Here is a 13,183-nt window from a genome sequence, read left to right as displayed (position 1 = left end):
ATTTTGGGGTGGGGGGAGGAAGAGGAGGGCCCCCCACACCTAATAAAGACCCCACCACGATGAGGAGCCCCCCCATTACCAACCCCCCCCACCCAAGGCTGGAGCACCCCTGGGATAAGGGGTGGGGGTGGTTGGGAAGGGGTGGGGGGTGGGGAGGGGGATTTTAGGGGGAGGGGGGTATTTTGGGGTGGGGGGGGGAAGGGGAGGCCCCCCCCTGCCCCCCCAACACGACCCTGTCCATATAAAACTATTTATTCATAAATATTTTCCAAAATGAAAATACTTTTACGAAAAAATATCTTAAACTGGGGGGGGGGGGAGGGGAGCAGAGGGACCCCCCAACCCCCCCCTCAAATCTGCCCCTTCCCCTCCCCCCCTCAAGGTGAATTGGGGGGGTATAGGGCAGAACAAGCCCCCCCCTCACTACCACCACCCCCCCCAACACTCCCCAGCCCAGCTGTGATTTGGAGCAGAGGGGGGGTGTGGGTGTGTTTTGGGGTGCAGCTCAGCCCCCCCCCACCCAGAGAGGGAGGGAAGGAGGAGAGGGGTGGGAGGGGGGGCAGGGAGACCCCCCCCCGTCTCCCCTGGCCCGGGGGGGTGGGTTTTGGGGGGGTCACTGCAGGTCCCTGTCCTCCAGGTAGCGGTACTCGAAGGTGAACCCCTCCTTCTTGCGCTGCCCCCACTTCTCGTAGTCGAAGTAGATGTAGGTGCCCTGCATTGGGGGAGGGTGGGGTGAATTTGGGGGGTGGGGGGCTTAAGGGGGGGTGTTGGGGGGACAGGGGGGCTTGGGGGGGGTTAGGGGGGCAATAAGTATCAGGGGAGCAGCTGGAACCAACCCTCAAGAGGTGAGGATGAGGATGGAGATGGGGAGTTTTGGGGGGTACAGGGGGGTTTGGGGGTACAAGGAGGGGTTATTTTGGGGGGGGGGCGTTAGGGGGGTGTTGGGGGGGACAGGGGGGCTTGGGGGGGGTTAGGGGGTCAATAAGTATCAGGGGAGCAGCTGGAACCAACTCTTGAGGGGTGAGGATGAGGATGAAGATGGGGGAGTTTTGGGGGGTACAGGGGGTTGGGGGTGCAGGGAGGGGTTATTTTGGGGGGGCTTTGGAGGGCTGGGGGGGGCGTTAGGGGGGCAGGGGGGGTTGGGGGGACATTAGGGGGGCAATAAATACTGGGGGAGCAGCTGGAACCAACCCTCAAGGAGGCTGAGGATGGAGATGGGGGAGTTTTGGGGTACAGGGGGGTTTGGGGGTACAAGGAGGGGTTATTTTGGGGGGGGGGGCGTTAGGGGAGTGTTGGGGGGTGGGAGGGGGCTTTAGGGGGGGGCAACAAGTATCAGAGGAGCAGCCACAACCAACCTTCAAGGGATGAGGATGAGGATGGAGATGGGGGAGTTTTGGGGTACAGAGGGGTTTGGGGTACAAGGAGGGGTTATTTTGGGGGGGGGGGCTTTAGAGAGGTGAGGGGGACGTTAGGGGGGCATTAGGGGGGCAGGGGGAGCTTGGGGGGGGTTAGGGTGGCAATAAATACTGGGGGAGCAGCCACAACCAACCCTCAAGGGCTGAGGATGAGGATGGAGATGGGGGAGTTTTGGGGTACAGGGAGGGGTTTGGGGGTGCAGGGAGGGGTTATTTGGGGGGGGGGCTTTAGAGGGGTGAGGGGGCATTAGGGGGTCTTAAGGGTGCAGGGGGGGCTTTAGGGGTGTAGTAAGTATTGGGGTAACACCCTCAGGGATACAATTCCCCAAGGGATGGGGATTGGGGGGTGTTTTGGGGTACAGGGGGGGGTTGGGGTGCAGGGGGTGCTGGGGGTTTATCTGGGGGGGGGGTATTTTGGGGAGGGGGCTGCTGGGGACCCCCCACCTGCTCGAACTCGTCGGTGATGGTCTTGGGCTCCTCGTGGATGAGGATGGGGATTGGGGGGGATGTTGGGGTATGGGGGGGGGTTGGGGTGCAGGGGGGGCTTTGGGGGTGCAGGGGGGGTTATCTGGGGGGGGGTATTTTGGGGAGGGGGCTGCTGGGGACCCCCCACCTGCTCGAACTCGTCGGTGATGGTCTTGGGCTCCTCGTGGATGAGGATGGGGATGCGGATGGAGGTGTTTTGGGGCACGGGGCAGGGTTGGGGTGCTGGGGGGGGGGTTGGGGGTGCAGGGGGGGTTATGTGGGGGGGTTATTTTGGGGAGGGGGCTGCTGGGGACCCCCCACCTGCTCGAACTCATCGGTGATGGTCTTGGGCTCCTCGTGGCGCTGGAACCACATCATGTACTTGGTGTGGAAGCGCCACGACTGCTTCTTCAGCGCCTTGGCCGCCAGGTACTGCGCCTTGGTCCCCTGGGGGGGGGATTTGGGGAGGAGGACCCCCCCCGGGACTGTCAGTGGGGGGAAACCCCTCAAAGGGTGAGGGGCACCCCCAAAAATGGGTCTGGGGGGGAAGGGAAGGGGGATTCTCCTGACACACACACACCCACCCACCCCCCGGCAGGTGCTGCGCCTTGGTCACTGGGGAGAGGGGATTTGGGGGGGAATTTGGGGGAGGGGGAGACCCCCCCGGGACTGTCGGGGGGGGAAACCCCTCAAAGGGTGAGGGGCACCCCCAAAAAATGGGTCTGGGGGGGAAGGGGAGGGGGATTCTCCTGACAACACACACCCACCCACCCCCCGGCAGGTGCTGTGCCTTGGTCACTGGGGAGAGGGGATTTGGGGGGAATTTGGGGAGGGGGAGGACCCCCCCAGCACTGTGAGGAGGGGGCACCCCTCAAAGGGTGAGGGGCACCCCAAAAAATGGGTCTGGGGGGAATGGGAGGGGGATTCTCCTGGAAACCCCCACCCACCCCCACCAGGTACCGCGCCTTGGTCACTGGAGAGAGGGGATTTGGGGGGGAATTTGGGGAGGGGGAGACCCCCCCTGGGCACTGTGAGGGGTGGGGGGGTGAAGCCAGGGGGGGACCCCTTGAAGGGTGAGTGGCACCCCCAAAAAATGGGTCTGGGGGGAAGGGGAGGGGGATTTTTCTGACAGCCCCCCCCTCCAGGTACTGCGCCTTGGTCCCCTGGGGGGGGGATTTTCAGGGGTCCCAGGAGTTTGGGGGGGGGTCCCAGGGGGTTTGGGGGACCCTAAGAGCTTAGGGGGGTCCCAAGGGGGGGTTCTGGGGGGTCCTGGGGATCCCAGGGGGTTTGGGGAGTCCCAGTGGGGTCCAGAGGGGGTCCCAGGGGGGGTCCCTGGGGGGGCTTTGGGGGGGGGTTGGGGGTTCCCTGGGGGTTGCCAGGGGGTTTTGGGGGTCCCAGGGGAGTCCCAGGAATTTGGTGGGTTCCCAGAGGGTTTGAGGGGTCCCAGGGGGGCTTTGGGGGGGTCCCAGGAGGATTTGGGGGTTCCCAAGGGGTTCTCTGGGGGGTTGGGGAGTCTTTGGGGGGGTCCCAGGGGGTTTTTGGGGGTTTCCAGGGGGCTCTCAGGGGGGTTGTGGGGTCTTTGGGGGGGTCCCGGGGGGGGTTGGGGATTCCCAGGGGTCTCTCAGGGGGGTTGGGGAGTCTTTGGGGGGGGTCCCAGGGAGTTTTGGGGGTTCCCAGGGGAGTCCCAGGAATTTGGTGGGGTTCCCAGGGGGTTTGAGGGGTCCCAGGGGGGTTCCCAGGGGGTTCTCAGGGGGTTGGGGGGTCTTTGGGGGGGTCCCAGGGGGTTTTGGGGGGTTCTCAGGGGGGTTGGGGGGTCTCTGGGGTGGTCCCAGGGGGGTTTGGGGGTTCCCAGGGGGGTCTTTGGGGGGTCCCAGGGGGTTTTGGGGTTCTCAGGGGGTCCCAGGGGTTCCCAGGGCGTTCTTTGTGGGGGTCCCAGGGGGTTTTGGGGGGTTCCCAGGGGGTTCTCAGGGGGGTTGGGGGTCTTTGGGGGGTCCCAGGGGGATTTGGGGGTTCCCAAGGGTTCTCAGGGGGGTCCCAGGGGTTTTTGGGGGTCTGGGGTACCTCCAGGTAGTAGAAGCTGAAGAAGAGGGTCTCTGTGGAGAGGCGCTGGTAGAACTCGACGGTGTCGGAGTGGGGGGGGGGCATCTGGTGGTGGTAGGGGGGGGTGGGGCAGGGGTTGCGGGGCAGGTACTGCCTGGGGGAGGGACAGACGGACAGACAGACGGGTCAGGGGGCAATGGGGGGGGGAACCCATTGAAAACCAGTAAAAAAACCACTGAAACCAGTAAAAAAAACATTGAAACCAGTAAAAAAACCACCGAAACCAGTAAAAAAACTACTGAAACCAGTAAAAAACCCCACTGAAACCAGTAAAATACCCCACTGAAACCATTAAAATAACACTGAAAACCAGTAAAAAACATTGAAACCAGTAAAAACCCCACTGAAACCAGTAAAAACCCCACTGAAACCAGTAAAAACCCCATTGAAAACCAGTAAAAACCCCACTGAAACCAGGAAAAACCCCATTGAAACCAGGAAAAAACCACTGAAAAACAGTAAAACCCACTGAAACCAGTAAAAAACCCCACTGGAACCAGTAAAAAACACTTAAAACCAGTAAAAAACCCACTGAAACCAGTAAAAACCCATTCGAACCAGTAAAAACCCACTGAAACCAGTAAAACCCCATTGAAACCAATAAAAACCCCATTAAACCCCTTCTAAAACCAGCTAAGACCAGTTCAAACCAGTTTACCCCAGTTTCCCCCCCCACCCCGGCCAGTCTCAACCAGTTCAAACTCACCACAGACCAGTTGAAACCAGTTCGGCCTGAGTGAACTCCCCCTCGGCCCAGTTTAACCCCAGTTTAACCCAGTTCAATCCCAGTTTAACCCAGTTCAGTCCCAGTTTAACCCTTTCCACCCCCAACTGAACCCCTGAAAACTTCTCTACCCCCCCCCTGCTTCAGGGGAGTCCTGAGACTCCCCAGGACCCCCCCAGCCCCCCAGGACCCCCCCAGGACCCCCTGTAACCCCCCAGGAGCCCCCAAACCCCTCAGGACCCCCCCAGGACCCCCCATGCCCTGACCGGATGCGCTCCGAGTCGGAGGGGTGCGGCATGTGGTGCCAGGCCGGGTCCTGCAGCTCCCAGCCCCCCTGTAACACCCCCCCAGGACCCCCTGAGACCCCCCCAGGACCCCCTGTAACCCCCCCAGGACCCCCCCAGACCCCTCAGGACCCCCCCAAGACCCCCCCCAGGCCCCCCCGTGCCCTGACCGGATGCGCTCCGAGTCGGAGGGGTGCGGCATGTGGTGCCAGGCCGGGTCCTGCAGCCCCCAGCCCCCTGTGACCCCCCCAGGACCCCCCGTAACCCCCCAGGACCCCCTGTAACCCCCCCAGGACCCCCTGAGACCCCCCCCAGGACCCCCTCAAACCCCTCAGGACCCCCCCAGGACCCCCCCACGCCCTGACCGGATGCGCTCCGAGTCGGAGGGGTGCGGCATGTGGTGCCAGGCCGGGTCCTGCAGCCCCCAGCCCCCCCGTAACCCCCCCAGGACCCCCTGTGACCCCCCCAGGACCCCCTGAGACCCCCTCAGGACCCCCCCAGGACCCCCCCAGGACCCCCCCATGCCCTGACCGGATGCGCTCCGAGTCGGAGGGGTGCGGCATGTGGTGCCAGGCCGGGTCCTGCAGCGCCTGCTGGTAGAGCTGCTCCTTGGCCAGGGGAGGGGTCCCAGGGGACAGACCCCCAGCGAGAGGGGGATGGTCACCTCCCCCAGACCCCCCGCGGGCTGCCCCGACGAGGGGGGGGGCGCCCCGCCCCCCAGCAGCAGCTCTGTGGGGGGAGAGGGGGGCGTTAGAGATATGGGGGGGGTGATGGGGGGAGTGGGGGTGATGGGGGATTAAAGGCTGAGTGGGGAATGGGGGGAGTTAAAGGGGGTCTGGGGGGGGATTTAAGGGGGTCTGGGGGGGGTATGGGGGGTCAGAGGGGTTAAAGGGAGACTGGGGGGCTTGGGGGGGTTAAAGGGGGAAATAAGGGGGGGATTGGAGGGGTTAAAGGGGAATTGGGGGGGGTTAGGGAGGCTTAGGGGGGTTAAAGGAGGAATTAAGGGGGGTGGGGGGAATTGGGGGGATTGAAGGGGGGTTTGGGGGAGTTAAAGAGGACTGGGGGGTTTGGGGGGGGTTAAACGGGGAAATAAGGGGTTGTAGGAGAGAATTGGGGGGGTTAAAGGGGGTCTGGGGGGGTTATAGGGGGAATTATATGGGGGGAATTGGGGGGGCTATTGGGGGATTGGGGGGGATTAAAGAGGGGTCTGGGGGGATTTGGAGGGGTTAAAGGGGGGTTTTAGGGGGTTATAGGGGGATCTGGGGGAGCTAAAGAGGGGTTGGGGCAGCTATGAGGGTCTGGGGGGGTCAGAGAGATGAAGGGGGGGTAAATGGGGTTTAGGGGGTGAATGGGGTTTGGGGGGGTGAATGGGGTTTGGGGGTGAATGGGGTTTGGGGGGATAAATGGGGTTGGGGTGGGTAAATGGGATTTAGGGGGGTGAATGGGGTTTGGGGGAGTGAATGGGGTTCGAGGGGTGAATGGGGTTTAGGGGAGTGAATGGGGTTTAGGGGGGTGAATGGGTTGGGGGGGTGAATGGGGTTTAGGGGGGTGAATGGGGTTTAGGGGGGGTGAATGGGGTTTAGGGGGGGTGAATGGGGTTTAGGGGGGTGAATGGGGTTTAGGGGGGTGAATGGGGTTTAGGGGGGTAAATGGGGTTTAGGGGGGTAAATGGGGTTTAGGGGGGGGGTAAATGGGGTTTGGGGGGGGTAAATGGGGTTTGGGGGTCCCGGGGGGGCCGTACCCCTCTCAGCCAGGTGCAGGCTGGGCACAGGGTCCTCCAGGCCGGAGCCGATGGCCGCTCGCTCTGCCATGGACTTGAGGGTGCTGAGGGGCTCCGGTGCCTGGGGGGGGGGATTTTGGGGAGGGGGGGGGTGTAAATATTGAGGGAGGGGGGTAAAAAATGGGGAGGGGGTCAAAAAGTTTGGGGGGGGGGTCAAAAACGGGGGGAGGAGGCAGCAAAACCCACCCTGTTCCCACCCAACTGGCTCCCAAACCCACCCCCCCCCAGTAAAAAAATGGGCCCCCCCGCCAAGTTTGACCCCCCCAGCCCAAAATTGGGGTCCCCCCCTTAATGTGGGGCCCCCTCCCCTTAATGTGAGCCCCCTCCCCTTAATGTGGGGCCCCCCCTACCTTCATCTCGGGGGTGGAGCTGAACTGGGGGGGCCCGTTGAGGAGGGGCTGCCCTGGTTTGGCCTCGGAGAAGCTGGGGGTGGGCGAGCGGGGGGGTTGGAGGTCAGTGGGACCAGGAGGGTGGCGCTGCCCCCACCCCCCCCAACGACCCCCCCAGAGTTTGGGGGGGCAGGGGGGCCGCTGGGCTCCTTCCTGGGGGGGGGAAACACACTGGGGGGTTAATGGGGGGAGGGGGGGCAGAAAGGGGGTTGGGGGGGTGTTGGGGGGAGATTTGGGGGGGCTTTGGGTGCCCCCCCCGTGGGGGGTACTCACGGGGTGCTGCTGGGGGGGTTGTGGCCGGGGGTCTGGCTGGGGAGGGGCTGGGAGCCCCCCCCACCCCCCAGCCCCCCCTCTGAGGAGCTGTCAGCCACCACCGAGCTGTAACCTGGGGGAGGGGTGGCACGGGGGGGGGTCAGGGGGGGCACGGGGACCCCCAGGGACCCCCCATCAGTCCCACTCCTCCCAGTAACCCCCATCCCAGTTCCCCCCCCTCCAGTACCCCATGTCCCACTCTTCCCAGTTCCTCCCAGTAACCCCCATCCCAGTCCCCCCGTCCAGTAGCCCCCCATGTCCCACCCTTCCCAGTTCCTCCCAGTAACCCCCTTATCCCAGTGTCCCCCCCCAATAACCCCTCTGAACCCCCCCCATCAATCCCAGTACCACTCCTCCCAGTAACCCCCCATCCCCCAGAACCCCCATCAAGTCCCAGTGTTCCCAGTACCCCTCCCAGTATCCCTCAATCCCAGTGTCCCCCCCCCCCCGCCAAATCCCACCCCACCCAGTAAAACCTCCTCCCAGTACCCCCCCCGAAAGTCCCACCCCTCCCAGTACCCCTCCCAGTAACCCCTCCCTCCAGGTACCCCCCTCATCCCAGTTACTCCCCCAGCACCCCTCCCAGTATCCCTCAATCCCAGTCCCCCTCCCTCCCAGTCCCACCCCCCCCAGTATCCCCACCCAGTCCCCACCCAGTGCTCCCAGTTCCCCCCCCGAGTACTCACTGGTGGCCCCATTCTGCTTGCTGGGGGCCTGCTGGGCGCTGGGCGGCCGGGGCTGGGGGGCACTGGGGGGGGGCGCCGGGGGGGCCACGGCCTGGGCGTAGGGGGTGGGGGTGCTGGGGGGATGGGCGGCCGCCGGGGCGCCGCCGCCTTTGCCCCCCCCAGGTCCCGCCCCCGCAGCCCCCGGCCCCGCCCCTCCCCCACCGGGGGGCGTGGCCACAGCCCCTCCCCCGCTCGGGCCGTTGCCCATGGGGGGAGGGGCGCCGGCGGTGGGGGGGGTGGGGTACGGGGGGGGCGCGGCGGGGGAGGGGGTGTGGGGGTGGGGCGGCTTCGAGCCGTTCTTGGCCGGAGACTGGAAGAGAGGAGGGGGAGGGGGCGTTAGGGGCGGGGCCTGGGGAAGGGGGGGCGGGGTCTTGGGAAGGGGGGGCGGCCTGAAGGGGGCGGGGCTGTGGATGAGGGGGCGGGGTCAGGGTTATGGGAGAGGGACCTTGTGGAAGGGGGTGTGGTCTTTAAGGGGCGTGGCCTATGAAAGGGGTGGGCGTGGTCAATGAAAGGGGCGTGGTCTGGAGGGGGCGGGGCTATAGATGAGGTCAGTGGGGCATGGAAGGGGCGTGGCCATCAGGAGGGGGCGGGGTCATGGGAAGGGGTCAAGGTAGTGAATGGGTACAAGGGGCGGGACCAATAGGCTGGGATAGGCAAAAGAGGGGGCGGGGCCAGGAGAAAGGGGTGTGTCCAATGTTATGGGGAAGGGGCGTGGCTAAAGCTTGAGGGGCGGGGCTATGGGAAGGGGCGGGGCACTGAATGGACCCAGGGGGTCAGGGCAGGGGTGAGGCTGAGGGGCGGGGCCAATGGCCTGGTGGGAGGAGCCTAAGGGGGAGGATGAAGGGGATTGGCTGAGGGGCGGGGCTGGAGGTGGGATGGGCGGGGCCTCAGATAGGGTGGGCGGAGCCAAGAGACCATGTGGGTGGGGCTTCAGACATGTGGGCAGGGCCAGAGCACGTGTGGGCGGGGCCTCAGGCAGTGTGGGCGGGGCTACAGCCCGTGTGGGCGGGGCTATAGCCTGTGTGGGCAGGGCCAGAGCCCGCATGGGCGGGGCCAGAGGGTCCCTGTGCCCCCCTCACCTGCCCGACCTCGCTGTCGGTGGAGCGTCCCCTCTTCTTGTCGTCCTCCGAGTTCTCCTGGGGGGCACAGGGGGGGTTTGGGGGGGGTCCCGGTGCCCGGGGCGTCCCCGTGCCCCCCATGGGGGTCCCGTCCCCGCACCCCCCTCACCGTGGTGCAGTTGGCGGGGCTGGGGGGGATGGGGGAGCTGGAGGTGGTGGAGGTTGGGGTGCTGCTGCTCTGGTTGAAGATCTCGTCCTCCATGTGGCTGTGGCTGGGGGGGGACGTGGCCACCAGCGGCTGGGCTGGGGGGGGGACACACACATACAGGGTGTGGGGATCCCCCCTGGGCTCCACAGGGGAGGGGGTTCCCCAAAACACAGAGATTCTGAGCAAAACCCCCACCCTGAACAGGACATCCCACCCCCAAACACCACTCTGCCCCCTAAAACCACCCCATTTCCCCCCAAACTTTTCCCCTGAAAACTCTGGTGCACCCCCAAACCCCCCACCCCATGTCTGCACCCCTAAAGGGCAGACTCTGCCCCCAGAGCCCCAACTCTGCCCCCCAAACCATCATATTTTCCCCCCAACCCCTATTTCCCCCCCAACCTTCCCCTTTTTCCCCAAACCCCTATTTCCTCCCCAAACACCCCCATATTCCCCCCCAAACTCCTATATTCCCCCAACACACCCGTATTTCCCCACAAATCCCCTTTCCCCCCCCAACCTCCCCATATTCCCCCCAAACCCCCACTTTTCACCCCAAACCCCCTATTTTCCCCAAAAAAACCCCTATTTCCCCCCCCACAGCCCCTATTTCCCCCTTCAAACCCATTTCTCCCCATCAACCCCCTATTTCCCCCCAAATCCCCCACTTTTCCCCCCAAACACCCCCATATTCCCCCTGAACCCCCACTTTCCCCCTCCAAGCCCCTATTTCCCCCCTGAAACACCCCCATACTGCCCCCAAACCCCCACTTTCCCCACCAAACCCCCACTTCCCCCCCCCCAAACCCCCATTTCCACCCTCCAAATGTCCACTTCTCCCCACCAAACCCCCATTTCCCTCCCCCAACCCCTATTTTCCCCCCCCAAACCCCAACTTCTCCCCTCCAAACCCCCATATTTCCCCCCAAACACCCCCATACTCCCCCCAAATCCCCACTTGCCCCCTCCAAACCCCCATATTTCCCCCCCTGAAACACCCCCATATTCCCCCCAAACCCCTATTTCCCCCCCCAAAACCCCTATTTCCCCTCCCCAACCCCTATTTTCCGCCTCCAAATACCCACTTCTCCCCACCAAACCCCTATTTCCCCCCCCAAACCCCCACTTTGCCCCCCCAAACCCCTATATTCCCCCCAACCCCCCACTTTCCCCCTCCAAACCCCTATTTCCCCCCCCAAACACCCCCATACGCCCCCCAAACTCCCACTTTCCCCCTCCAAACCCCCCCTTTCCTGCTCCAAACCCCCCCTTTCCCCCCAAACCCCCACTTTTCCCCCCCAAACCCCCTTTTTTACCCCCAAACCCCCTATTTCCCCCCAAACACCCCCATACTCCCCCCAAACCCCCACTTCCCCCCCCAACCCCCTGTTTTCCCCTCCAAACCCCTATTTCCCCCTCCAAACCCCTATGTCCCCCCTCAAACCCCCACTTCCCCCCCCAAACACCCCCATTTCCCCCCCCAAACACCCCCATTTCCCCCCAAACACCCCCATTTCCCCCCAAACACCCCTATGTCCCCCCTCAAACCCCCACATTTCCCCCCCCAAACCCCTATTTCCCTTCCCAAACACCCCGATACTCCCCCCAAACACCCCGATACTCCCCCCAAACCCCTATTTCCCCCTCCAAACCCCTATTTCCCCCCCCCAAACCCCCCTTCCCCCACTCCTTACGGATGTCCTCGAGGTCGAGGTCGTCGTAGAGGAACTCGTTCTCCTCGAAGTCGGGGTCCTGGGAGGAGTCCACGTAGTACTCCACGTCGTCCTTGATCTTGCGGATGGCGTCCACCAGGATGGAGTCGTTGTCCAGCATCCGCAGGATGGTCTCCAGCATCCGCACGTGGTACCGGTGCTTCTCGATGTGCCGCTTCAGGCCCTCGATGCGGTCCTGCTTCTGGGGGGGGGAGAGAGGGGGAGAGGGGTTGAGGGGGGGCTGGGAGGGGTTCTGGGGGGGTTGGGAGGGGTTCTGGGGGGGTTGGGAGGGGGCTGGGAGGGGTTCTGGGGGGTTGGAAGGGGGCTGGGAGGGGTTCTGGGGGGTTGGAAGGGGTCTGGGAGGGGTTCTGGGGGGTTTGGGAGGGGTCTGGGAGGTTGGAAGGGGGCTGGGAGGGGTTCTGGGGGGTTTGGGAGTGTCTGGGAGGGGTTCTGGGGGGTTTCGGGGGGATTATGGGGAGTTTGGGGGGGTTGGAGGGGGTTCTGGGGGGTGGGGGAGGGTTGGAGGGGTTCTGGGGGGTTGGAAGGGGGCTGGGAGGGGTTCTGGGGAGTTTGTGGGGGGATGGAGGGGGTTCTGGAGAGTTTGGGGGGGTTGGAGGGGGTTATGGGGAATTTGGGGGTGCTTGGAGGGGGTTCTGGGAGGGGTTCTGGGGAGTTTGGGAGGGGTTGGAGGGGGTTCTGGGGAGTTTGGGGGGGGTTGGAGGGGGTTCTGGGGAGTTTGGGGGGGGTCTGAGGGGGATTATGGGGAGTTTGGGGGGGGCTGGGAGGGGTTCTGGGGAGTTTGGGGGGGTCTGAAGGGGATTATGGGGAGTTGGGGGGGTGTGAGGGGGTTCTGGGGAGTTTGGGGGGGTCTGAAGGGGATTATGGGGAGTTTGGGGGGGGTTGGAGGGGGTTCTGGGGGGTCTGAGGGGGTTCTGGGGAGTTTGGGGGGGTTGGAGGGGGTTCTGGGGAGTTTGGGGGGAGGGGTTGGAGGGGGTTGGAAGGGGTCTGGGAGGGGTTCTGGGGAGTTTAGGGGGGGTCTGGGAGGGGTCCTGGGGAGCTTGGGGGGGTCTGAGGGGGATTATGGGGAGTTTAGGGGGGGTCTAGGAGGGGTTCTGGGGGACTTGACGGGGTCTGAGGGGGTTCTGGGGAGTTTGGAGGAGGTTTGAAGGGGATTATGGGGGGTTTGGGGGGGTCTGGGAGGGGTCCTGGGGAGTTCGGGGGGGTCTGAGGGGGTTTATGGGGAGTTTGGGAGGGGTTGGAGGGGGTTCTGGGGAGTTTTGGGGGAGGTTTGGAAGGGATTATGGGGAGTTTGGGGGTGTTGGAGTGGGTTCTGGGGAGTTTGGGGAGGGTTGTACGGGGTTCTGAGTTTGGGAGGGTTTCTGAGGGGGATTATGGGGAGTTTGGGGGTGTTTGGAGGGGGTTCTGGGGAGTTTGGGGGTGCTTGGAGAGGGTTTGGGGGGAGTTGGAGGGGGTTTGGGGGCTTCTGGGAAGTTTGGGGGGGTCTGAGGAGCATTATGAGTTTAGGGGAGGTTTGGAGGGGGTTCTGGGGAGTTTGGGGGGGTCTGGGGGGATTATGGGGAGTTTGGGGGGGGTTCTGGGGAGTTTGGGGGGGTGTTGGGAGTGTTTTGGGGGCAGCTGAGGGAGATTTAGGGGGGTTTAAGGGTGGGTTTTGAAAAGACACAAGGGTTGGGGGTGGGTCTGGGGGCTGTGGAGAGGCTGAGGAAGGTTTGGGGGGCTCAGGAGGGGTTTGGGGGGGTCCCAGGAGGGGTTTGGGGGGTTCCAGGAGGGGTTTGGGGGGTTTTGGGGGGGTCTTTACATCTTTATCTCCCTTCTTCTTGCGTGTCTGCACCGAGAGCGACTCCACTTCGCTCTCAAACTGATCCACCTGCATGTTCAGGGTGTCGATGGTGTTCTGAGGGACACACACACACACAAAACCAGGTTGTTACACCCCAAAACCCCCTCAAATCCCCCCCAAACCCCCCTCCCAAAGCCCCCTCCTCACCGTCAG

General features: G+C 64.1%; 1 protein-coding gene across 1 annotated transcript; it reads right to left on the bottom strand.

Moving 5' to 3' along the window:
- Nucleotides 1-340: 340 nt before the first annotated feature.
- CNOT3 (CCR4-NOT transcription complex subunit 3) lies at nucleotides 341-13,084 on the bottom strand (the record flags this gene model as incomplete). Its single annotated transcript, XM_084280963.1, is given in 14 exon segments — nucleotides 341-712; nucleotides 2,202-2,327; nucleotides 3,942-4,074; nucleotides 5,520-5,610; nucleotides 5,613-5,717; nucleotides 6,730-6,829; nucleotides 7,119-7,213; nucleotides 7,216-7,310; nucleotides 7,431-7,542; nucleotides 8,156-8,504; nucleotides 9,274-9,330; nucleotides 9,422-9,555; nucleotides 11,155-11,374; nucleotides 12,989-13,084. Coding segments are annotated over 14 exon segments (1,812 nt in total), but the record flags the coding sequence as incomplete, so codon positions are not given.
- Nucleotides 13,085-13,183: the final 99 nt, after the last annotated feature.

The sequence above is a fragment of the Gallinula chloropus genome, assembly GCF_964237585.1.
Source record: "Gallinula chloropus genome assembly, contig: HAP1_SCAFFOLD_747, whole genome shotgun sequence".
Taxonomy (NCBI): domain Eukaryota; kingdom Metazoa; phylum Chordata; class Aves; order Gruiformes; family Rallidae; genus Gallinula; species Gallinula chloropus.
Note: the sequence above shows the minus strand (reverse complement) of the source record. Positions and strands in the feature narration are given on the sequence as shown.